Source organism: Palaemon carinicauda, chromosome 7 (assembly GCF_036898095.1).
Source record: "Palaemon carinicauda isolate YSFRI2023 chromosome 7, ASM3689809v2, whole genome shotgun sequence".
Lineage (NCBI taxonomy): Eukaryota > Metazoa > Arthropoda > Malacostraca > Decapoda > Palaemonidae > Palaemon > Palaemon carinicauda.
This window is the reverse complement of record NC_090731.1, coordinates 13,905,716-13,932,880: the sequence shown is the minus strand read 5'-3', so window position 1 is coordinate 13,932,880 and position 27,165 is coordinate 13,905,716. Positions and strand designations below refer to the sequence as shown.

General features: G+C 38.3%; 1 protein-coding gene across 3 annotated transcripts in view; it reads right to left on the bottom strand.

The window, feature by feature from the left end:
- Window positions 1–2,264: 2,264 nt before the first annotated feature.
- The window catches only part of Tsp26A (Tetraspanin 26A), a 43,713-nt gene continuing 18,812 nt past the window's right edge, over window positions 2,265–27,165 (bottom strand). Inside the window, exons 2-10 of one of the 3 annotated variants that reach the window (XM_068376584.1) lie at window positions 26,002–26,122; window positions 23,651–23,724; window positions 21,976–22,050; window positions 12,598–12,696; window positions 12,281–12,409; window positions 11,863–11,913; window positions 10,734–10,850; window positions 7,887–8,000; window positions 2,265–5,603 (exon numbers count right to left, since the gene is read on the bottom strand). In XM_068376584.1, the coding sequence (XP_068232685.1) occupies window positions 5,535–5,603; window positions 7,887–8,000; window positions 10,734–10,850; window positions 11,863–11,913; window positions 12,281–12,409; window positions 12,598–12,696; window positions 21,976–22,050; window positions 23,651–23,724; window positions 26,002–26,122 (849 nt within the window). In that variant the 3' untranslated portion in view covers window positions 2,265–5,534. The remainder of the gene's footprint in view (window positions 5,604–7,886; window positions 8,001–10,733; window positions 10,851–11,862; window positions 11,914–12,280; window positions 12,410–12,597; window positions 12,697–21,975; window positions 22,051–23,650; window positions 23,725–26,001; window positions 26,123–27,165) is intronic. The other 2 variants (XM_068376585.1, XM_068376586.1) reach the window with 2 other exon arrangements.

The following is a 27,165-nucleotide window of genomic DNA, read 5'->3' as shown; positions in this document are numbered from 1 at the left end:
AACAATAATGATAATAGTACAATCCCCACTAACCTTTCGTTCTACTTTTACACAAAGTATTTTGGTGTTCCTTAACGCCATGATCATTATTTAGTCACAGGATTTAGTTTTGACATATTCATTATGTGCATTGATGCAAGAACTTGCCCGTTAATCAACAACTTATGCCAAGTGACATGATGGCTAAGGAAAACGTTAGGCTGATGAAAGACAGCTCAAATCTGCATAAACTTCATTATCCTCAAGATTAGGTTTATGAATTTGGGCTACATAGCTCAGCACTGGGGCTTGTGAGCTATTCAGCATCCCAGTGCAACCGAGGGAAAATGATGCTTTTACAATATAAAGTAAAAGTTAAAAGCAATAAGATAGCAAGATGGAAGAAATGAACCAAGAACAGAGGTAAATTAAGAGGGGGACACGGTAGAGTGCAGCCCTCCACCGCGGCAGGTTATTTTTCGACCTTGACCTTAACATATATTAATTGGTGTGGATTTTCATGCATTCAAATATGAACCAAGTTTGAAGTCTGTGACAATGATGTCCAAACTTGTGGTTGTTTACGTGACATGAATTGGACATTTTGCTTGACTGACCTTGACCTTCCAAAATTTAGTCATTTCCAGCTTTTTACATAAATTAATCCATGCAAGTTTTATTACCTTACAATTAAAATTGTGGCCAGGAAGCTGTTCATAAACACACACAAACAGGGGGTAAAACGTAACCTCCTTCCAACTTACTTGGCGGTGGTAATTAGACAAACAAAGCGAGTACAGCTAAATAATGCCTACAGTCCACTGACAACACTACCACCCACAACATGAATTAAATCTTGGGACAAATGAAGTGCTGGCGTAACACCACTCGACACAACAATCTCAGCACACTGAAATCCTTAAGGAATTGGTCATACCGGAAGCGGTGAGTGTGAAGAGATCCCCGCAGCTACAGTACTTAAATCATTACATACCTCATGCAGATGTCCAGACAAGACGAGCGGGAAAGCTCGACCTTCTGCAGTTGCTGCGAAATGACATAACTTGTTTCAAATTACCGCGACGGTTCACGGTGTCTTTTCCAAAGACCACACCATTTTCCAACTTGCCAAAGTAGTTAAGTGGTCTGTCAGCCGAGTCTGACAATAAAGGCTGCAGAAGAATTAATTGGGGGGAGATGTTTCAGAGGTTTGTAAGAACCATGTGATCCCCTTCTATGAAAAAATGTTACAGTTCTTTATTTTATATAAGGCTTACAACTGAACCACTCTCCTAATTATCAGTACAGTAAATCTTTTTATTTCAACATTATGTAGCTAATGACCATCTCAATTCTATATAATTTACAATTCATTAAAATTCCTTTAATTTTCCTAAGTATCTTTCTTACAGGAAATAACTTTACTTACAATTAGTTTGGAAATAGAATCTTATTTTTTTTTCACCTATCTTAATATTACTAGTGTCTCTTTGGTTGAGATGGGTTGTCTATAGCTTTTCTTTTGTATTACTGGGACAGATTCGGTTCTACTGTACGTTATTCATAGAATTTGTTTACAAATAAACAATATTAGTAATATGTTGTAAAAAATAACTTCCTTTCCACCTTTGTTTACTTAAATTGTGCATCCAAAATGGTTTTGGTATTATCTTTCATTGATTTCAACACTAAGATTTTAGATTAAATGTAATTTCATACTCAAACAATAATTACATACTGTACGGTTCTTACACAGAATGATAGCTTCTACAAACTGCTGAAAGTGATGCTTGGGAGGTTGAAGTTTCTAGTGTGGCCACGTGTCACTTTGCCACTGCTCTCCCACCGTAGGCATCCCTGTACCTCAATGTTTCCTGCGTTGGATGTGGCCTGCAGATTTCTTCTTACATCAATCCTAAAGTATTTAGTTTTTTGTGGCAAATTAAAATTGTACTATGTACCAGCTATTTTCTTGGTAAAAAGACAATAAATTTCAGTCAACAAACCATTATATAGCCTTTTACCTTAAATTTCAGTTTGAAGAGAGCAAGTGATTATGGAAAAAGTTTATACATGGGAAGTTTTTTTTTCATAAATAATCAAATTCCCACTTAAAACTTTTGTTCACATATTCATGATTATTAGTGGTCAGGCTGGGAGAAGCTAAGAGAGGAAAACTCCCCTTTTGTCCCTTTTTTTTACTCCGGCTAACCCCCCAAATTGGGGCAAGTGCCTTGGTAAATAGACGTATTCATAACCTTAAAACTGGAGAAAAATAAAAACAGTTTATAAATAAAAAACATTTATTTGTGTTAAACATTGTAAATGAAGCAGGAGAAATTTGTTCTACATCACAATAGGAACAACCTACAACACCAAATGATATAGAAAGAGACAATGTAGACCATAGTTGTGCAAGAAAAGTTCTGTACTTTGGTTATCATCCAGCAAGTTCACCTGTACTTTTATTGTCAATAAAAAATATGGGAGAAGGATTAACTAGGCAGCTGCATCGGATTATGCTACTCTTTCCTTGTAAAAGATGAAGGGAATGAAAGTTTTAATGGTCATATACTCTTTATGAGCAAATCTTAAAACAAGGAATCAGTTTATATAAATGCTGGAAATGCATCAAATCTGCACTACTGCACCTGGAAATTTAATCATTTAGCACATTCTAGAAAAACAACCAATGAAACGGGAAAAATAACAAAGGTAATATGTATGCAGTTACCTACACAGAATAGCACAGGTTCACTTGAAGAAAATACTGTGATTATATTAGTGATTCTCTTAAGAGTTAACACAGTTCATTTACAAAGTCTTCTTTTACACAAGAAGACAACAAGTCCTCCTCAGATCAATGAGTATTACAACTTGTGAAAGACAGCACTGCACAGTAAGACATCCCTAGCCAGACAGTCCAATAATACACAATACTCTGAAATACAGTACAGTATCAATAATGTGAGTTACTGTCTCTGTTAAAGTCGATCACAAAGCTGTTCGTAAATACTAGATGGCGGTGGGAGGCGTTCACAGCCAACACCCCTTACATACTGATATGAAAGATAAAAAATTCTGTCATGGGAATGTTTAATATATCAGTCTTAAAACATCTGACGAAATTTTCTTGCTTTGAACATTAGTTTAAGGAAAATATGGGCCCAAAACACATTACATTCCCCCTAAAAACAATTGAAAATATCTCATGAATATCAAAAAGAATAAAGTTACTAAACATTTTTTATGTGCAAAGCATCTCCCAAGCATTAACCTTATTTACAAAAATTTAAATAAAACTACATCCGGTATAAAAAAACAAGCATAGCTCCTATCTTCCTGAGCTGGAGCACAATGTAAAATGAGTCCTGGATAAAAACTGGAGGACAAAAGAAATCATTTACTGAAATAGTAACAACAAAAAGTACTTTTGTCATGATACTAAAGTATTTGATAAAATACAAAATCTACATCACAGAAACTCTTAACATCAGAGTATAAAATAAAAAAAACTTATACTATTGTATCTGTTTTGACTCTGCAATGACGCAATCTTAAATAACGGCAAAGTAAAACAAAAACACTGGACTAGTAAAATGCTATCAGCATGCAAGCAAGCAAATCCTCACAGTCAATTTAGTTGCATCAAAACTCGGGTTGGCAAGACAACGGCTCTATTACATCCAAAGTGTACAGCAGGGAACGAGCTGAGCCACCCGACATATACGCCACAACAAATGGAATGTACTTTTAAAAAGGGTAACATACAAAAAAAGGACAACATTTCCATCTCATACTGACATGACTTACAAGAATATTAATCTATCAGTGGAGCCAGCTTGCAAGAGCTGTGTATGGCAACTTCAAAAAGATCATCCAAAAAGTTTATCATCGGGCTTTAATCTTGTGGTACCATATATATATACTGTATATATATATATGATATGATTACAAATGGTGAAAACACTGCATTACCACAAATTCATTCTTCTTTCTTTACATATAAATACTATAATCTTGCTTCTCAAGTTGTTTAAACAACATACATTATGGTTCCAGTAGCATATTGCTGAACATAAAACTATCACACATTGTGATCAAGCACAGTTCAATTTTATTAAAGTCGAGTCACTCTTAAGATATACTGCACTGCCTATTTGGGAAAGGTTAATTATATACTTGAATAATAGAGCACAGTATCCATAAATAATTAATACTAAGTAATCTCTTCACTCTACCTTAACACAAATCTAAATTTCTGTCCTATTGATGAAAATATAACGTACATTCACACTGCCTAGTATAATCATCAATACAAAACTAACCTACTTCTCAACTGCAACCTTTATAATCTCCAGGATATGTTTATAGCAACTCTTTCATTAAGAGAAATTCTTGTCCTACCCAATATATAACAGGAAGACCAACTTCCTATTTGTAACATACCTGGGATTTACATTCACAATTCATTCAAACATGCACATACATTCCATTCCTTCTAAAACATGCCAGGGCTAAAATGCACCGTAGCACATAGAAGCCCACAGAACTTAAAAACATATGGCTGGAGATTCACACTCCTTAATAATATCATTATAATCCTGCTGCGGTGAGTCAGTTCAGTGAAAAATAGTGACGAGATCCACAATCACGAGCATTACAGAGGCCTGAGACTATCTTTCCTCTCTTGGAGGAAATGAAAAATCTCATGGAAATACTATACATCCCGTATACTGCTTGAGGATATCTGTATATGTAAAAGAAGTTGATCAAGTCACAAATAATCACGGTCATTAGTTGTTCTCTGACCAGTGTGCTGCATCAATCGTTCCGTGAGGTAAAACATACTCTACTGTACAGTACAATCTAGGTGTAACATACTAGCATAAGGTGTATCTCTTACGCAAAATGAAAACCCAAGTCAAAATATGTTTTACCAAAGGGAAGTTGAAAACCTAAACACACTCCAGAAAAATCTTCTCTACACAGTAATCATACAAAAATCAAGCACTGAATCAACAGAGCTAAAAATGCCTTTCTTTTGATTGAGAAACAGAACTTAATTACCACTAAATATGAGAGAGAGAGAGAGAGAGAGAGAGAGAGAGAGAGAGAGAGAGAGAGAGAGAGAGAGAGAGAGAGAGAGAGAGAGAGAGAGAGAGAGAGAGTGAGAGTTTAAAACTGCAGAATTTGGGTTTGGTCTTAAGCTAACACATGAAACTCAGAACATAAACACACAAATTGTACTGGTGACACAATATATCAAGATATTAACTATAAGACGACAACATCCACCCAATGAGTTTGTGGAATTTACGAGACTAAAGTGTGCACACATTCACTGCATTGAACAGATAACACAAACTTTTCTGTCGCAAACTCTTCAAGCGAAAGTAAGATGAAAGACATAAATGGTGTAAAACTGAGCTGTAATGAATGAAAGACAAAGATAAATACTAAAACAATGATGAGTAGAGACTTGAATGAGAAACTGCAGAAGAATTCTGGAGTGGTGGGCAGACTTATCACTACACCGCGGCAGGAGCTAAACGTCAGTTCCATTTGGCTTTTTGAGCATAGATGTCAGCTCGCAGATTCTGGGCGAAACAGATCCCCAAAATCTGTAAATAAAATCAACCTCATTAGATAAAGAATAAAATTTTCATGTCTGACAAAATGCATAATAGAGGTTTTCAATGGCATGTTATACAGAATATGGTGTATGCCACAATGCCGATCTCTTCAACTTACTTCAAACAAATTAAAATAAAATTGGAGTACAGATATTCAAGGAGAAAAAGCTTGGAATTTACCACAAATTTTCATCTTCTTACCTTAACCCTTTTACCCCCAAAATGACTTACTGGTAAGTTTCACAAAACTCATCCCTTTACCCCCATGGACATACCGGTACGACCTTGCAAAAAACTGCTATTTAAATTTTTTTTTGCATATTATTGATAATTTTTTTGAGAAACTTCAGGTATTTTCCAAGAGAATGAGACCAACCTGACCTCTCTATGACGAAAATTAAGGCTGTTAGAGCAATTTAAAAAAAAATATACTGCAAGATGTGCTTGAAAAAAAATAACCCCTGGGGGTTAAGGGTTGAAAAGTTTCAAATAGCCTAGGGGTAAAAGGGTTAATGTCTTTCAAAATTCATGTAGTAATATTATGATCATTATTCACATCATTATCTGAAGTACTTATATTAAAAATTTTCTTTCATTACCACTAAATAAATTAATAAATAATTTCAAGTCACACTTTCAAAGCACTTGTTGAAATGCTTCACTAAACAAATATACTGAATACTGGAAACCATAGTTGTCTGCTATTTCCTTTGGTCATGGACCTCACTTAAAGAATATAGGAACTCTGTGGTTTTGCAAAAGCCTTCAACTAAACTATAATTCAATACGATCGGTTGCAGTGCTCCAGACATGACCATCATTAGATACCGCAATGAAAAATAAATTTGGAGTGCTTGAGAATATAACTATCTTTTTTATATAGCAATGGAAAATAAATTTGATGGAGTTCTATAGAATATGACCATCTTTTGATACATCAATAAAAATATGAAATTTGTTGGGAGTGCTCCAGAATATGATCATCTTTAGACACGAATGAAAAAGAAAATTTCTTGAAAATGTTGAAATTGACAGTAAAGACACAATGGGACAATGGAACTTTAATAAAATTTATCATTAAACTCACCTGATGTTCATATGGCTTCTCACTATGTGCTCGTCAAGTGTCGACATCTATCATAAGAATTAAAATTTCCCATTTTCCCCTCACTTCAATAGCATCTAGTTATGACCCCCAACCCCAAAAGTTTAATTTTATTATCATTACTAAGCTACAATCCTAATTGGAAAAGCATAATGCTATAAGCAAAAGGGCTTTAATAGAGAAAAACAGCCCAGTGGGGAAAGGAAATAAAGAGATAAACTATATGAGAAGTAATAAACAATTAAAATGAAATATTTCAAGAACATTAAAACAGATCATTCATATGTAAACTATAAAAAGAGACTTATGTCAGCCTGTTCAAAATATAAAAAATTGGCTGCAAGTTTGAACTTTTGATTAAGCTATATCTAACCCTATTACAGAAAAAAAAAAAAAATACTACTGTCTGGACGCACAGATCATTATGATAAAACAGTCAGCAAGATTGCCTACGACACAAAGAATGAAATTGCTTACCAATGCTGCTATCATTGACATGAACATGATAATGTACAAGGGGGCTGATGAGGAAATGGGAAATTTTAATTTTTACAGTACGAGGCCGATACTTGCCGAGCTTCCGGTAGGAAGCCCTTTCAACTTCAGGTGAGAGTTACGAAAACAAGAACAACAACTCAGAAAACATTATGTTGGATAAAAAAATCATGTTTTAGATACAGAACAATGGGAAAAACTAGAAAATTCCTTTGAATATACAGGAGAGCCAGAAGTCCTGGTCCTCGCATGTACATAGGAGTGTCTTTCTCGGTTATTATGTTTATCTGTATACTTGATACTTCAGTGAACAGTTTACACTTCAGTTAGTCTGGTCTACTTCGCTTTATTGAATCTTACAACTTTTACTTTATTATTTTATACAACTTCACCTACTTAATATTCTATGAATTTACTTTTTTTAGTTCTCGATTGAATACCCGCTTAATGATAAAAAAAAGAGGATAAATGTGGCTGCAATATCACTTGAAATGCCTATCAATGAATTCTACAAAAACTTTATGGACCAAGCTATACCATCATACTTCTATTGCATATAGACTGCAATAACATAAATGATACACAAGCACATTGCAATGCATTATGCAATTAAAAATTACAATTCTACCATAGGTCAACAAATAAACCTTACAAAAAAAAATCATACGCACCTGCAGAAAGGCTATACCAACAGCAACACCTGCGACAAATAGCAGGTTCCTTTCTAGCCATTCCTCGCCTGCTTGAAGACATCCCCTATCATATATCTGAGATACGTCATGAAGCTGAAGCAAAAGGGGTTTGTGCTATGAGGACTTCAACCGTACACATACAGTACTCTTGAGTTACTAAACTATTAAATTACAAAACAAAAGGTTTCCCAAGGAAAAATAAACTGGTTCAGTGCATGGGTATTTTAGTCTGTGTGTATATCCTGCAACCTTTATGATGTTGTTTAAGCATTTCACTTGGCCAAAGGACGCGTATGAAATATAGATGATTCAATCTCTATCGAAAAAAAAAATCATGCTTTTGAATTCGTCACAATTTTTATTGATTATCAAGTTTTTCCTATAAATGTAAGGACTACATTAAAAAAAAACCACAACCCCAAGTAAAAGCAAACAGGAATAGCCTGTTACTGTAGGCCTATGTATATAGAACACTTTTGTTCATAAACAATACTAAATGAGCAAAAAACTAAGAACGTTATTGTACGGGCAAAGTAAAAATATTAATATCGTACTGTTTAATAATAAATGCCCCGACAACATACTCTCTCTTCTGCAATTTTGCCTTTGCTGTTGGGCTTGGTAAGGATCCATGCAGATCCATAGATAATGGGGCACAGCTGAAAATTACACAAGTATAAGTACATACTGTACATTTACATTTGATTCTCTGCCCGTTGAGATTCTCTGACTTTGGTGGGACAATAATATAACTAAAAATGAAATGTATGTATGGTATTAGGAAAGAACTTCAAGGGGAAGACTTTCCCTTTACATCCTTGGACAAGTGAATGGGTAACCAACATGAAACGAGGTCTTTTAAATAGTGTATAGGGGGTTGCAATAGAAGCATTTTGCTAATTCTGTACATGCCATTAATTCAAGTTTATGATAATGCATTCCTAGAAAGGGTTAATATAAAGCCAGTGCATTCATGCAATGTAGGGGATCTAAAAGTAAAAAAAAACAAAGTGAACATGCAAGACATATTACTGTAGATACAGAAGTAGATTAAAGACCTAAATTTCTTCACCAGTACACAATTGTATAAGTAGGAGATGACTGGAGAGTATTGAATTAAAAACTCAAGATAGAGATGACTGGCAAAATCTAAATGAGGACCATTGTGTCAATAGGCTAGGAGATGATGATGACCATTATGTTCTGGTAAAGGTATAAACTTTATCATGGATCATATTTCACAAAAATGAGTGAAGATGAGTATGAATTAGATGTGGATAATGTCCTGCAATACAAAAAAAAAAAAAAAAAAAAAAAATTTTCCTTTGGGGCCATAGCCATCCAAGTTTGTGTGATATATTCCTTTTGTAATATGCAAAATAATAGCACTAACCTATTATTTCCTCAAAATTTTTGGGAGTTAGAACAAGGTACTGTATAACTCTGAAGCCAAACTGGTCATAAAGCGATGAGCACTCAATTTTTCCCCAGTGTGCACTTTAGTGAGATAAGCGTGTATCTTCTTCGAAACTGTTGTTGATTTTATGATAAACGAGACTATTACATACTGTTCGTAAAAGCCGTTATGAATTTTGTCGATTATAATAATCTACCGTACTTAAAAAATAAAAGCCAATGTTCACCTTAAGTACAGTAGTGTTGCTATAAATACACATCTTTGATTTATTCCAGCCATTAGGGGTACCAAATTTCTATATTGACAGTAAAGGCCTATGAAAAACTAATGTTCACAATTGCATATATAATCTTAATTCAAAGGTTTCACCTTACAAAAGTATATATATAAAAAAAAAAATTCTACAAAGTTTAAAACATTTCACACAACCATATGAGTAAACATAGCAACTGCAATCTCTTGAACCTTGGAAAGCCAACGCTTATAAAAAAAATCAAGCTAAAGTCTGCTTACATTAATATTTATCTATTTTTTTTACTTTAAGTAATAACATTAAAGATGCTAGGATGTTGAACAGTTACGCAAGACTAAGACATCAACCACGATGTTATTCAAGTATGCTTGGCAATCAACTTCAGTGAATACTTTATAATTATTGTAGATTAATTCTTTAGAAGGTCTTATGAAATAAACTAGAAATGATAGTAATTATTTTCTTTCTATCTATTTAGCAAGGACCTTCCCCCAATTTTTGGGGGTAGCAGACATGAAACAAAGGAACTAAAGGGGACCTTTCCCTTTCTTTCTAGAACTACAAAACTTAATAATGTTACTAGTAATTTACAGGTTAGACCAAAAAAATTAATGGTATTTCCAAATACTGACTTTCATATTGCAAAGAAACGGGTATGTCAGCTGAAATGGGTGCAATGTATATTACTTTGGGTTTTATACTAAAAATTTGTTTGAACACAAAGCAGACCTATTATGAAACTCCCTGACTTGTACAGCTTCCGATTTTATGTTCTTGCGGGGTTCAGTGGGTACGAGTATATAAAAAGGTACCTTGATAAAACTAAGGAACTAAGTCAATTTATGTACTTCTTTGGAAAAAAATAAGTCTGAAATCGATAAAATTTTCACCGATTGACATGGTTGGCTTTTCAATAATACACACTCATTTCCTCAAAATTATAACACAGTTTGAAATTATATGGAAGACGAAGAAAAAAAAAAAAAAAAAAAAAAAAAAAAAAAATGAAAGGCAGCAATGAAAGTAGTGTGCATTAGAATAACATGCTTCACAAGGTAAATATTTCTAAAATGATTCCAAACATGCATACCATTAATCATTCGAAACTCCAGGCACTATTTACCATACGCTACACCAGGCGTTACTAAGAGCCTACCTGCAGCACCGCCACCCCAACAGCTACCCCTGCCACTGGGACAAGGTTGGACTCTATCCACTCCTCACCAGCTCGAAGACACCCTCGTTCGTAAATAACTAATGATCGGTCGCCTTGCTGTGGATTTTAAGTGACCCAACACCAGTCAGTAAAGGAGGTTATCAACAAACTAAGAAACCTTAACATGCTAAAAAGGGATTAAGAGGGAATAACCTTTAAAGCGAGATCATTTGGTTTTCTAATAAACACTAATAATATCACACCTATACCCTTTTATTAACCCTTTTACCCCCAAAGGACGTACTGGTACGTTTCACAAAAGCCATCCCTTTACCCTCATGGACGTACCGGTACGTCCTTGCAAAAAAATGCTATAAAAATTTTTTCATATTTTTGATAATTTTTTTTTTTTTTAGAAAATTCAGGCATTTTCCAAGAGAATGAGACCAACCTGACCTCTCTATGACAAAAATTAAGGCTGTTAGAGCAATTTAAAAAATACATACTGCAAAATGTGCTGGGAAAAAAATAACCCCTTGGGGGTTAAGGGTTGGAAATTTCCAAATAGCCTGGGGGTAAAAGGGTTAAGCTTAATGGTTAGGAGGAAAATTCAAGACACCATCACCTTTACTGTGTTTTGACATAAGCAAGGACAATTTATGTTACCACACACCCTGTGTGTCAAGACACTGAACCCTCCACTACCCAAAATGACATCCAACAAACCTCATCTAGTCATTAATGCTATACTAATATCACATCTATCTACTGAACACAAAATTACCAGAGCACCACCTTATAAATTTAAGTTTCAAATTATAGTAGGGATATTTCCCAAAAATGTTTACATCTACTATATAAATACTGAGATTAATTATTCTAAATGTAATCTAAAGAATATAAAGGGATAAATACCAAGTAAATTTTCTAAAGGCCTTTAGCCAACTTGTATTATGTACTTTATATGCTTATCATTATATTTTCACAATATAAGTTTACAATATTGGACAAAATTATACAAATATACAACTATATGTGCAATTAAATGAATTTATACTAAAAATATTGAGATTGACTTCAAAGAATTACTTGCCACAAACTATTCAATAAAAAAGCCTCCAATACTTACGTAATCTGATTTTCTGACGTCATACCCACACTGTTTGTTCTTTATGACTTCCTGTAATGCATAAAATGTAATGAACTTCATTTCATTACGGTAAAATAGTAAATATGTTCTCGGTATCAATGGACTATACTAGTAACTAAAATTACTGTATGTAATTTAACTTTAAATAAGTTCATCTAAACGAGTTAAGTAGCAGCAACTAATATCTTAACAAGACATATACATTACTAAATTTTCAACAATAAACTGAAGTAATTGTAATAAAAGAGTACAAAGAGCAATTTATACAATAACTTTGTATTACATTCATACAAAGAAAAAGCCCCGAGAGAGAGAGAGAGAGAGAGAGAGAGAGAGAGAGAGAGAGAGAGAGAGAGAGAGAGAGAGAGAGAGAGAGAGAGAGAGAAAGAGTGCTTACATTTGCTTTCTGTTTGCAGCAAGAAAAGGGAACGCCACATGCTTCCCTGGATCCTACAGCCTCGGAGGAGCAATTGAAGTAAACATTACGATCCCAGTCCTTTGGTCCTTCAATGCCACAGCACTCCAACTACCAAAACACAATGCAAATATATAATTAATAAAACTTTGATAAAAAAATTTCTTTACTTTAGATTTCTACATTTTTTTGATGGACAAATATTTCACATGGATATACAACTAAATTAAAGTCAGACATAGCCATTTTATGCCTTAATATCTCTAGCATTCATATGAAAAATGAAATAAACCACTTACCCATTTTTCTTGTATCCAATCAATAAGATTCTGTTGATCTGGATCGTCACGATAATGTACAATAAATGCTTGGAAGCCGTTAGTTGCCTGAGATTTGATCTGGAAAATTAATTGAACATGTAAATAAGTTAGTTGCCCGAGATTTGATCTGGAAAATTAATTGAACATGTAAATAAGTTAGTTGCCTGAGATTTGATCTGGAAAATTAATTGAACATGTAAATAAGATAGTTGCCTGAAATTTGATCAGGAAAATTAATTGAACACGTAAATAAGGAACAATTAACTGCAAATGTACAGTAAATACCTAGAAAATTAGTCAATTTCATTCAAGTATTTTGCTCTAAAGTCCATTGCAAACACACCGATCGCTGTATGTTATACCTGTATAGTCTTGTGACAAAAAAATCAATGAAACTCAAATACTTAGCCTGCACCGAACTAAATCCTTTGTAAATAAAAAAGGGAAAGCAGAATATTAATAATTTCTTATTTCTGTACACGCCTGACTTTCATATTGCTGCTTCTCCAAAAGCTCATCTTAATGAACCTTAACAACTGTAAAATTTTAAATTTAATCCAGTTTTTTTTACCCTTCAATAAAGGATTAATCATTCTAGTAGAAAGGGATAAACGACACACCTTGCTCTTGGTGACCCTCACTTTTTTTTTCCCACTGCAAAATGTTATTTTTATTAGTAAAATAAATTTTTGAATATACTTACCCGATAATCATGTAGCTGTCAACTCCGTTGCCCGACAGAATTCTACGGGAGGGATACGCCAGCTATCACAATACTAGAAGGGGGTGTACTCACCAGCGCCACCTGTGGCCAGGTACTACAGTACTTCTTGTTGACACCTCCTCAATTTTCCTCGGTCCACTGGTTCTCTATGGGGAGGAAGGGAGGGTCAATTAAATCATGATTATCGGGTAAGTATATTCAAAAATTTATTTTACTAATAAAAATAACATTTTTCAATATTAAACTTACCCGATAATCATGTAGCTGATTCACACCCAGGGGGGTGGGTGAAAACCAGTGTACAAGATTAAAGGATAGCTAAGTATCCCGTATTTCATATAATCAGTTATCTCAAAATAACAATGAAATAATAAGTACCTGGTAAGGAAGTCGACTTGAACCGTTACTCTGCCTTTTTTAAGTTCGTCTTCCTTACTGAGCGCAGCGTTCCTCTTAGGAGGCTGAATCAACTCTAAGGTGCTAAAGTATATAGGGCTGCAACCCCTACTAAAGGACCTCTACACAACCTCTAACCCAGGCGCTTCTCAAGAATGAATTGACCACCCGCCAAATCAAAAGGATGCGGAAGGCTTCTTAGCCTACCGTAACAACCATAAAAACAACAATAAAAGCATTCAAGAGAAAGGTTAAAAAAGGTTATGGGATTAAGGGAATGTAGTGGCTGAGCCCTCACCTACTACTGCACTCGCTGCTACGAATGGTCCCAGGGTGTAGCAGTTCTCGTAAAGAGACTGGACATCTTTAAGATAAAATGATGCAAACACTGACTTGCTCCTCCAATAGGTTGCATCCATTATGCTCTGCAGAGAACGGTTTTTATTAAAGGCCATCGAAGTAGCTACGGCTCTCACTTCGTGGGTCCTTACCTTCAGCAAAGCAAGGTCTTCCTCCTTCAAGTGAGAATGGGCTTCTCTAATCAGAAGCCTTATATAATACGAAACCCCGTTTTTGGACATGGGCCTCGAAGGTTTCTTGATTGCACACCATAAGGCTTCTGACTGTCCTCGAATAGGTTTTGACCTATTAAGATAATATTTCAGAGCTCTGACAGGGCAAAGAACTCTTTCCAGCTCGTTACCTACCATGTTGGAGAGGCTAGGAATTTCAAACGATCTAGGCCAAGGACGTGAAGGAAGTTCATATTTAGCTAAGAATCCGAGCTGTAAAGAACATGTTGCAGATTCGGATGTGAACCCAATGTTCTTGCTGAAGGCATGAACCTCACTGACTTTTAGCTGTTGCAAGGCAGACGAGAAAAAGAGTCTTGAGGGTAAGGTCCTTGAAGGAAGCTGACTGGAGAGGTTCGAACCTAGGTGACATAAGGAACCTTAAGACTACGTCTAGATTCCAGCCTGGAGTGGGTATACGACGTTCTTTAGAAGTCTCAAAAGACTTAAGGATGTCTTGAAGGTCCTTGTTGGAAGAAAGGTCCAAACCTCTGTGGCGGAGAACTGAAGCCAACATACTCCTGTACCCTTTAATCGTAGGAGCTGAAAGGGATCTCTCATTCCTAAGATGTAATAGGAAGTCAGCTATTTGGGTCACAGAGGTATTGGTAGAGGAAACTGCATTGGCTCTACACCAGCTCCGGAAGACTTCCCACTTGGATTGGTAGACTCTACGAGTGGATACCCTCCTTGCTCTGGCAATCGCACTGGCTGCCTCCTTCGAAAAGCCTCTAGCTCTAGCGAATCTTTCGACAGTCTGAAGGCAGTCAGCCGAAGAGCGTGGAGGTTTGGGTGCAACCTGTCTACGTGAGGTTGACGTAGAAGGTCCACTCTTAGAGGTAGAGTCCTGGGGACGTCGACCAGCCATTGTAGTACCTCTGTGAACCATTCTCTTGCAGGCCAAAGGGGAGCAACCAGCGTCAGCCGTGTCCCTTCGTGCGAGATGAACTTCTGAAGGACTTTGTTTATGATCTTGAACGGTGGGAATGCGTAAAGGTCGAGATGGGACCAGTTCAGCAGAAAAGCATCCACATGAACTGCTGCTGGGTCTGGAACTGGGGAACAGTACAAAGGAAGTCTCTTGGTCATGGAGGTGGCAAAAAGATCTATTGTCGGCTGACCCCACAAGGTCCAAAGTCTGTTGCACACGCTCTTGTGGAGGGTCCATTCCGTGGGGATGACCTGATCCCTTCTGCTTAGGCGATCTGCTGAGACGTTCATGTTGCCCTGAATGAACCTCGTAACTAAGGTGAGGTTTAGACTTCTTGACCAAATGAGGAGGTCCCTTGCTATCTCGTATAGGCTCCTCGAATGGGTCCCTCCTTGCTTGGAGATGTAAGCCAAGGCTGTGGTGTTGTCGGAGTTCACCTCCACCACCTTGCCTAGCAGGAGGGACTTGAAGTTCAATAGGGCTAAATGAACTGCTAGTAGCTCCTTGCAGTTGATGTGGAGCGCTTCCTGTTCCTCGTTCCACGTTCCCGAGCACTCCTGTCCGTTCAAGGTCGCGCCCCAGCCCGAGTCCGATGCATCCGAGAAGAGATGAAGATTGGGGGTCTGAATCGCCAACGATAGGCCCTCCCTGAGAAGGAGATTGGTCTTCCACCACAAGAGAGTGGTCTTCATCTCTTTGGTGACCGGGATAGAGACTGCTTCGAGCGTCAAACCCTTGTCCCAATGAGCTGCTAGATGGAATTGGAGAGGGCGGAGGTGGAGTCTCCCTAGCTCGACGAACAGGGCCAACGATGAAAGGGTCCCTGTGAGACTCATCCACTGTCTCACCGAGCAACTGCTCCTCTTCAGCATGCTCAGGATGCAATCTAGGGCTTGGCTTATCCTTGGGGCCGATGGAAAAGCCCGAAAATCCTGACTCCGAATCTCCATTCCCAGGTACACAATGGATTGGGAGGGAATGAGCTGGGACTTTTCTAAATTGACTAACAGACCCAGTTCTTTGATCAAGTCCAAAGTCCAGTTGAGACTCTCCAGACAGCGACGACTCGTGGAGGCTCTCAACAGCCAGTCGTCTAGATAAAGGGAGGCTCTGATGTCCGATAAGTGGAGGAATTTTGCTATATTCCTCATCAGATGCGTAAACACCATAGGAGCTGTGCTTAGGCCAAAACACAGGGCTTGGAATTGGTAGACAACCTTTCCAAAAACGAATCTCAGGAAAGGTTGGGAGTCTGGATGAATAGGAACGTGAAAGTAAGCATCTTTCAGGTCCAACGAGACCATCCAGTCCTCCTGCCTGACCGCTGCTAGGACCGACTTCGTCGTCTCCATAGTGAACGTCTGCTTGGTGACATAAGCATTGAGCGCGCTGACGTCCAGCACCGGTCTCCAACCTCCTGTCTTCTTGGCCACCAGAAAGAGACGGTTGTAGAAGCCCGGGGATTGATGGTCCCGGACTATAACCACTGCCTTCTTCTGTAACAGGAGCGACACCTCCTGGTGCAACGCTAGCCTCTTGTCCTTTTCCTTGTAGTTGGGAGAGAGGTTGATGGGAGATGTGGTCAGAGGGGGTTTGCGGCAGAATGGTATCCTGTAACCCTCCCTCAGCCAACTGACAGACTGGGCGTCTGCACCTCTCTTTTCCCAGGCTTGCCAGAAGATCTTGAGTCTGGCTCCTACTGCTGTCTGGAGAGGAGGAGAGTCAGTTTTTGCCTTTAGAAGCCTTGGAACCTTTCCTAGACTTGCTCCTGGAAGAGTCTGGACGGGAGCTTCCTCGGCTGGGGGCTCTACCACGAAAGGGCGGAATAAACCTCGTAGCAGGAGTATCAGCCACTGGGGTGCGATAAGTCCTGGGGACTGAGGGAGCAACCTTAGTCTTACGAGCTGATGAGGCCACAAGATCATGGGTGTCCTTTTGAATCAGGGCCGCAGACAAGTCCTTAACAAGCTCTTCGGGAAACAGGAACTTAGAGAGCGGAGCGAAAAGGAGTTGAGACCTTTGACAAGGTGTGATGCTGGAGGAAAGGAAGGTACAAAGCTGCTCCCTTTTCTTAAGCACTCCTGACACAAACATTGAAGCAAGCTCGCCAGATCCATCCCTAATAGCTTTATCCATGCAGGACATTAAGAGCATGGCTGAGTCCTTGTCCGCAGGGGAGGTCTTCTTGCTAAGGGCCCCCAGGCACCAGTCTAGGAAATTGAACATCTCAAAGGCTCGAAATACACCCTTTAGGAAGTGATCTAGATCGGAGAAGGTCCAGCAAACCTTAGAGCGCCTCATTGCTGTTCTACGAGGAGAGTCTACCAAACTTGAGAAGTCAGCCTGGGCAGAGGCAGGTACTCCCAAGCCTGGTTCCTCTCCTGTGGCATACCAAACGCCCGCTTTAGAAGTGAGCTTAGTCGGAGGAAACATAAAGGAAGTCTTTCCTAGTTGCTGCTTAGACTGCAACCACTCCCCTAAAATTCTTAAAGCTCTCTTAGAGGACCTTGCAAAGACGAGCTTAGTATAAGTTGACTTGGCTGGCTGCATGCCCAGCGAAAACTCAGATGGCGGAGAGCGGGGGGTAGCAGAGACAAAATGGTCTGGGTATACCTCTCTGAAAAGAGCCAAGACCTTACGAAAGTCAATAGGAGGCGGAGAAGACTTGGATTCATCCACGTCTGATGAGGGATCCAGGTGTGCAGCTTCATCATCAGAGTGTAGCGAAGTGAGAGGTAAGGTATGCTGAACAGCAGAATCTGCACGAGCGGGAGCAAAAACGCTTGTGGTTTCATCCTCAAGTCTCTGTTGCTGAGGCAAAACCTGAGGTTCAGGCTGCAAAGGCTGGTCAAAAGGAGTAGCAGAAGGTAGGCGCATGGGTTGAGGAGGCTGACTCCTGGCATGAGTGTCTTGCCTCAAGGGTTGCGCTTGCTGTAAGGTGAGCGGATGCGCAGTAGCAGGTTCCTGAGGAACGAGTTGAGGTTCCTGAGGTGTGAGCTGCGAGAGTTGAGGTAGTGGCTGCGCAGAACGCAGTACTTGTCTCGCGAGTTGAGGTTCCTGAGGCGCAAGGCTAAGGTGTTGAGGCTCTCGCCTTGAGGAGGGTTGAGATCGCTGCAGCGAGAGCTGAGGTGTCTGCCTCATGGATGGGAGAGGTTGTTGTACCTCAAGAGAGTGTTGCCTCACTGGTGGAACCGCAAGTGGAAGCGGAGGAAGTAAGGTATAAGCTTCCTGTTCCCATTGCTGAGGTTGCCTTAAGGAAGGCGGAGGGGGCTGCACACCGCTGGAAACTGGTAACTCAGTACGTGGTAAGGTATCCTGAGGAGCCTCAACATCGTACGCCTGGCAGACAGGACTGCGGTTAGGCGGAGCGATCGCAGGAGGAGGTGTAACCTTCTCAGCCTGACACTCACGCATCAAGACCGCAAGTTGTGACTGCATGGACTGCAGTAGAGTCAACTTGGGGTCGGCAGACACTAAGGTCTGCTGAGGCAAAGCCTTAACAGAAGAGATCTGTTGCGGCAGCACCTTACTCCTCTTAGGAGGAGTGCATTCAACTGATGACTGCGGCGAGTCAGAGCTGATCCAATGACTGCAGCCAGGTTGTAGAGCTCTTGAGGTCTGGACTCTGCGTTTGAGAGGTCTTGAGACCTGAGTCCAACGTTTCCTCCCTGACAATTCTTCAGCAGACGAGTAAAAGACGGGCTCAATCGTCTGCGGGTGGGAGTGACGGTCTCTGGAAGACACGCCCGCAACCACCGAGGATACTTCTGTGCGCCGATCAAGGCCTGCCGAACCCTTTTGCCCTTCGACATTGCTTCTCCCCTGGGCTTGGGAGCTTGCAAGAGGTCCCGGACTGGGAGGACGACTGGCACGCACAGAAGTACCCTCACGCACCACACTGACACTGACACTAGCACTTGGCACTGCACTGACACTAGCACTTGTCAAAGCACTGGCACTATTACCACCCACTGCACTCTTGACCTTAAGTTCCTTGACTTCGGCCATAAGAGACTTATGATCACTAACCACCGATTCCACTTTGTCACCTAAAGCCTGAATGGCACGCAAAACAACAGACATATCAGGTTGAGGGCAAATAGTAGGTTCGGGGGTAGCCACTACAGGGGGAGGAAAAGGTAGGGGATCATGAGGTGAGGAAAAAAGTGAAGAGCGAGAAGAACTCCTCCTAACTCTCTCTCTCTCTAACTTGGTTGAATATTTAAGAAATCGGACAAAATCAAGTTCCGAAAGTCCGGCGCATTCCTCACATCGATCTTCCAACTGACAGGGTCTTTCCCTACAGTCAGAACAAGCGGTGTGAGGATCTACCGAGGCCTTCGGAATACGCCTATTACAAGACCTACATCGTCTATGGGGTGGGGCTTGTGAAATGTCAGACATCTTGAATCAAAGAGTTAGCCAAGTGGGGATTCCAAATCAAGCAAAAAGATCGTTAACCATTAATCAGAACTAAATAATAGCTATCTAAGCTAATATAGAAGTTTTCCAGTAAAGCGACAGCCGAAATCTGAGAGAAATACTTCACCAAAAGCCGTGAAAATACTCCAAGATCATAAGCGTATCCCAGAACGTCTTGCCGGAAGCACGACAGAGGAAAAATTGAGGAGGTGTCAACAAGAAGTACTGTAGTACCTGGCCACAGGTGGCGCTGGTGAGTACACCCCCTTCTAGTATTGTGATAGCTGGCGTATCCCTCCCGTAGAATTCTGTCGGGCAACGGAGTTGACAGCTACATGATTATCGGGTAAGTTTAATATTGAAAATTAAGGGGCACAATTGACGACCAATGCTTGAAAATCCAGTTTGATGGAATACTGTATTATTTTGATTTTTATCAATATTATAATTATTAATATTTTTCATCGATTATGAATAAAATAATGAGTAACAAGTAAAGCATTTTGCCACACCAGGAAATCATACACCATGGACCAGAACCAGTACATGGACCATAGGTTGGGAACCATTGACATGGATACTATGAGATCACAATGTAAGAGCTCCTGGACTAAGGGGTGCAGTTCACACTAGGAGGCACCAAGAGGGGACGGCAAAGAGCATTGAAAGAAAATTTCTAATCTACTTCAAGACTGAAAAGCTTAAATTTCATGGATATTAATGTCATGACTAACAGGTAAAATTTATTGATATCATTAACCTTCATATTGTACACATGGTTATAATGCTTCAGGATTAAGTTGCTATAAGATTAAATAGTAAACTCCTGCACCCCCCCCCCTCAATCAGAGGATATTATTATGATAAATATAAGGAACCTGATCAGAAACCACCTAGTTTCTCCTCTGGAGTCAGAGATGTGGCAAATATGAGATTCCTGTTTCTGCTTTTTGTGGAAATATTTCCAGAGCACAGTTGTGTTGAAAAATGGTTAGGATTATTTTAACATTTTATATATCAATGGTTAATTACAGTGGGTATTTAAAGTCTTAATTAGGTTACTTCCTCCTGTCTAACTTGCAGATTATCATTCTGTAGGTATCACATATCTGAAAGTCCTATGCCAAAAGAAACCAAGTTGAAGGGCTGTCAATCTTGCAATTAAAATAGTTAGTTGGAAAAATATTTTTAGTGTAATAATTCATGGTAAACTCAAGCTTTTATAAACAGTACAGGAATCAATACTGTACCTTGTATTTGTATAACAGTAGATTACATTTACAATTTACCTTTCCAATTGCTCATATTAAGAAACACTTGATGCTTGAATTAGATTTCAGGTTCATACAATCCTAAATAAGTCATAAATTAAACCCTTTTACCCCCAAAAGGGCGTACTGGTACGTTTCACAAAACTCATCCCTTTACCCCCATGGACGTACTGGTACGTCCTTGCAAAAAACTGCCATTTACATTTTTTTTTTTTGCATATTTTTGATAATTTTTTTGAGAAACTTCAGGTATTTTCCAAGAGAATGAGACCAACCTGACCTCTCTATGATGAAAATTAAGGCTGTTAAAGCAATTTAAAAAAAAAATATACTGCAAAATGTGCTTGAAAAAAAATAACCCCTGGGGGTTAAGGGTTGGAAAGTTCCAAATAGCCTGGGGGTAAAAGGGTTAAAAGATAAAAACGGGTAAAAAAGCGCTAATACTTCAACTGCAAAGGACTGGCTGACAGAAGACAAGCAGCAGCTTCTGCTTTCCTAACAATCCTTTGCTTATGATTCTTTAATGTTGCCTGTTCATAAGCCTGAAAAGATTTATACAGCAAGGCCACTTTATGAAAATGAGAAGAGTTCTAAGAGTTGGTTCTTAGGCTGAAAAGTTCCCAAGTCCAACATAATAACTTAGACATCCATCTCATGACATAACCCCATAATCTTCAATTTCCTCAGTCAGCTGGTTTTTACATCAGTGGAATAGAAAACCTAAGTATCAAATTTTTAGTTACGATACTGTATTTCTGCACAATTTTTTTAAAGTTGTTATATTTCCAACATACCTTTCTGCATAATAAAAAAAAAAAAAAAACTCTTAAAATGAGGTAAAACATTTCCTCTTTACTATACACAGTTTATCATCTAAAAGTCCACAAGTTCAATTTTCTTACCATGTGGACTTACTGTCAGACTTAAGAAAATAAAGCTCAACAAACTTAGCCCAGATCAATTAATAAAAAAAATTAATTATCTATGCCATCATCATTAAATATAACCTAAGAATCATAAAAAAAGTAATTGATATCTTACCCAATCTTTGAAGATGAAGCCAAGAATACCTGCAGTCATCTCAAGGAGGAGGAGGATAGCAAGAGCAATGGCATACTGAAATGAAAATTGATATTATGACTTCAAACTTTAAATTCAAATAAAACACACTTTCAAAACGTATGTAAATCAATCATGATCTCCATTTATTGCTAATGAAAATAAATTCTAGGATGTAATTAAGAAGACAATTGAAGAGTCTTAGCATGTGACCTTTGTTAATATTCATTAAGCAATTACATAATAGGAATGGTGACAAGGGAGAGGTAAAACCAAATAACTTCTGCACTTAAAAAAGGAACGGAAACTTCGAGGGGAAAAAACCAAACAGCGTTTCCCTTTAAAAAGGAGCGAAGACTAGGGAGGGATAAAACCAAATAGTTTCCACTTAAAAAAGGAACAGAGACTTGGGGGTGATAAAACAAAATACTGTACAGTAGTGTTTCCACTTGAAAAAGGGATGGAGATTATGGGGAGATAAAACCAAATAGTGTTTCCACTTAAAAAAGGAACGAAGACTAGGGAGAGATAAAAACCAAATAGCGTTTCCACTTGAAAAAGGATCAGAGATTAGGGGGAGATAAAACCAACTTAAAAAAGGGACGGAGATGATTAGGGAGAGATAAACCCAAATAGTGTTCCCACTTAAAAAGGGAACGAAGCCTAGGGAAAGAGAAAATAAAATAAATTCCACTTGAAAAAAGAACGAAGACTTTAAAGGTTTAAAGGTCACTCATGAATGGCAGAGGAAAGGGACAGTGACATTGCTTTAGCAAGCAGGACAATGCCCTAGAGACTGACCATATATATTATATGATCAGCGCCCAAGTCCCCCCTCCCCATCCAAGCTAGGACCAGGGAGGGCCAGGCAATGGCTGCTGATGACTCAGCCGATAGACCTATAGGCTCCGCCAAACCTTAGTTCACAAGGATGGTATGGTTGCAGACGCTAAAGGCACTAACGAGTCTGAGCGGGACTAACCCCCATCTGGCAAACACCAGGCTGAGACGTTACCAATCAGGCCACAAATACAGTAGTGTTTCCACTTAAAAAAGGAACGAAGACTAGGGAGAGATAAAACCAAACAGTATTTCCACTTAAAAAGGGAACGAAGCCTAGGGAGAGTTAACATCAAATAGCATCTCCACTTAAAAAAAAAAAAATGAAAACTTGGGGGGGAGAAAACCAAATATATTAGTGTTTCCCCTTAAAAAAAGGAACAAAAACAAGGGAGATATAAAACCAAATAGCATTTCCACTTGAAAGAAAAACGAAGACTTGGGGAGATAAAACAAACTACAGCAGTGTTCCCATTTAAAAATAGCATGGAGATTAGGTGGAGATAGAAGCAAATACTGTTTCCAACTAAAAAAAATAAGTAAATCCAAAAGATGGACATCATTGAAAGCTTATATTCATCAAGGTCTCAAATATGTAGGAGATGATGGAACACTGACCACATTGAAACTCCATGCATGACGTAGTTTTCCACAAGAAATGGTATGCACAAGTTAAAAGAAATTTCCATGGCAACAAATAATTTTTTTTCAGATTTGACCTGCATATTTCATTATTTAATATTCTGCTTTATAAAAACAAATGATTGTAATTCTTTGGTGGAGACAAAAATTCCAAGAAAAGTTTACGATTACTTACACAGGCCAAGAGAGCAGTGTTTTCTCTGAGAGCTCCAAGGCATCCTGTGAAGCCAATGGTGAAAGTAATTGTGCCTGAAAATAAAAGTGAATAATGTAATTCAAATACCTATAATCAGAAGAATCTAATAATCTTATAAATATATCTAAATAGGCTAATCAAATACTGTAAAGAGTATTTCTAAAAGAAAAACAACAGAACAGAATCTCAAAACTTTCCTTACAGGACACAATAATGCCCTGAAATTAACAGCAAATAGCAAAATATGAAACACCAATGTGATAAAAAAATTTTAATATTAATTCTCATAAAGGTTGAATGCTGCTAATATAATTCATATTTTACAATGATCTCTAAGCTATACAAGAAATAATAGTTAATACGGTGAATGTCAGAACATAACTCTTAAGTAAAGTACATGATTTATATGAAACGGTATTTTCTGAGGAAAACTTCAGACAAACATCATAAACAAAATGATGAAAATTAACTATCACAATACACACCCCTTATTTTTATCATTTATAACTGTTCTTATGTCTGGGGATGGCAAAATTGCAAAAAATACAGTAAAAACTAAAGCGCTACACTTATAAAAATGAGAAATTTAAAAAGTATTTTATATTTTTCCAAGCAATACAAACCTGGAATGGCCATTGAATTGTTAGCAAGGTAGCTCGTTAATGGCAGGTGGCGATAAGGGAAAGCCCCACAAACCTGCTGGTCACAGAAAAGCCCCTCTTCTTCTAAAGCCTAGAAGTGAGATGGTTGGTCGAGGGGGAAAATTCAATTCAAAGGACTCCGGTTTCTACAATCCAAACTTCTTCATTACAGATTTTGACATTCCACGGTAATGAGATACGCCTATATTCACCCTTCTACCAGTCTTCCTTGCTACCACGAGTGGTTAAGCAGTTCCTACTAATCAGGAACAGGTGCACTACCTAATCGAATTTGCTGCTACGCGTACAAAGAAAAATTCCAAGTCGAACAACATTATAGGTATTCATTCTTTGCTTGGGCATGAAATATGGAACCTAAAATGTTGGTATAGAACAGATTTGGATGGAAGATGAAGGGAATGTGTAAGGAAATATAACCATTTACTTACAACAGGGAACATCCTCTATGTTGCTACCCCTATTATTCTTCTTCTTAACACCTCTCTTGGACTGAGCTTGGAAGGGGGCAAGAACAGGTGGAGCAGGGTCAAACCCCTTATAGAGGAAGAAGCTGGTGGTGGTTATTGTTGGGATTTAGAAGAGGCTGGAACCTTCCTCAAACCTGAGCATATTGGTATAACCATTCCCCAAAGTCTTGGTTACGGATGACAAGTACCGTGCTCTCTCTGTCGAAGAAGCTATAATAGTTTCATCCGCCACAACACAAACCCCTACACTGGGGTTTTTGGCACAAGAGGAGCACTCATAGACATTGCCCTACAAAAGGACACTTTTGTTGCCAGGTGTGCCATCCAGACGAGTAATCATTAAGATCAGGTATGCAGGTAAGGGCAACACTTGGTCCAAATTAGATAACTCCTTCAAGAGGCAGATAAACTACCATGAAGTGAAAGAGAGTTACGCTACAAGTTTAAGGTCATCCTTATTGGGAGACTGAACATTTCAAGAAGGATGGGATTTGCCAATAAAGGTACACTGGTTTCCAAAGCTTGAAACTGCATGCTTACCTTTCACTAACCTTTCACTATGTTTCCCCTTACAGGTGAAAATGTGCACAAAAAAACAAAAACTAACACTTAGTACAAACAGATCTATGAAAGGATACATGTTGTGAAAACTGCACAAAGATAGATATGTACCCCCTGCTATTGGCTATTGTGTGACAGGTGGTTGGGTATGGCTTTGCCCTTGTGCAACTTCCCATCAACCAACTGCCTCGTTAACGAATCAGTGGCTATTCCAGCGTTACTGAAGATATATCCCTATTCTAACAAGGTTAAAGTTTCTATAATCATAGGAACAAAGTTAAAACCATATAAGAGCCATGAAAGTATAAGCAATCATGATTAAGTTTTATCTATTCTTCACCTCAATTACTCACTCTGGATCAGCTATAGTGAGTTTTATTATAAAAAGGGGAAAAAGTAAAAGAACTAGAAACTTTATAAACTTCTACTTCAATTTTAAAACTATGTTCAAAATACAATAGAATCTTAAAAGATGGTACTTTAAGGAAGTTCATTGGCATTTGCAACAGAAGAATTATCAAATGATACTTCAAATGTCTACATGGCCAGTAGCATTTGTGTAAAGCCTAAAATTGAAACCAATTTACATGAATAATATTAGCACTATGCAAAATCTAGCTTTTGATTAAGCAACACATACCAGCTATGATGAAGAGGAAAGCAGGATCCAAAGCGATATTCGTGAGCCGACTGAGATTATTGAAGGTGTCTTTTTCTGTCCATGCCCATACTCCGATTGCTAGGATGCTCAACCCCAGTAACTGTTGGCAAAGAATAAAATAAAATTAATGGCGCGGAATGTTGACTAAAACAATGGTAAAACTTACAATACCCAAATTAATGCTGGCTATATAGGGATAAGCTAAAAAACAAATCTTAAAAATGTATAAAACAAAAGCATATCTCTTATTCTACAAAAATTATTTCAGGATGTCTGTATTATAACCAATTACAAAATAACAGGAAAATACTTTATTATTGTTGTCTAAAAAAAAAAAAAAAAACTTGTAAGACTTCAAAACAATGTCCTGGAACACTAAACAATAACACTGCCGCAAACATCATTCAAGGCTTCAGGTTTCCTTTTTCATGACTTGAATAAGCTTTATAACACCAATAAAAGATGCCAAACTATCCACTAATCTAGTTCCCAGAACAAAATAAATCCCAGTCTTAAATCCCATTCTCTGAACTAAATAAATCCAATGTTATCATTAGTGGCTTCCTCCTTTCCTGGACTGGCGTCAATGACCTTAGATGTCAGGATGCCTGAAAACTTTAAATCATTCATTCATTCCTTTCCTGGAATTCTTCTTAGGCCATGAATGCTGATAAGTATTTTGATAGGGACGATGGAATATCCTTCGGAAATTGTGTTTACATCCACGGTTTGTATTATCTAGCATAAACAGAGAGAGAAAGAGAGAGAGAGAGAGAGAGAGAGAGAGAGAGAGAGAGAGAGAGAGAGAGAGAGAGAGAGAGAGAGAGAGAGAGAGAGAGAGAGAGAGAGAGAGTGTTTTCGTCCCTGTTTGTTCATTTGTTTGTGGACAACTTCCTGGCAACAATTTTACTCATAGTGAAACTTTCAGGGCTTAATTGTTATGCTGAGATGTGGTAGTGATTCAATTTTGAACATCCCAGGTCAAAGGTGAAGGTTGAGAAAAAGGTCGACTGAAGTAACTCGACCTTCTTAACCCAAAGTTTGCACATGGTTGTCACAGAGACTTCAAATACACCTATGTTCTAGATTTATTCTGGGAAAGGCAAGCTGGTTTTGAAATAAGCTGCAGTGGGGGAGGTCTAC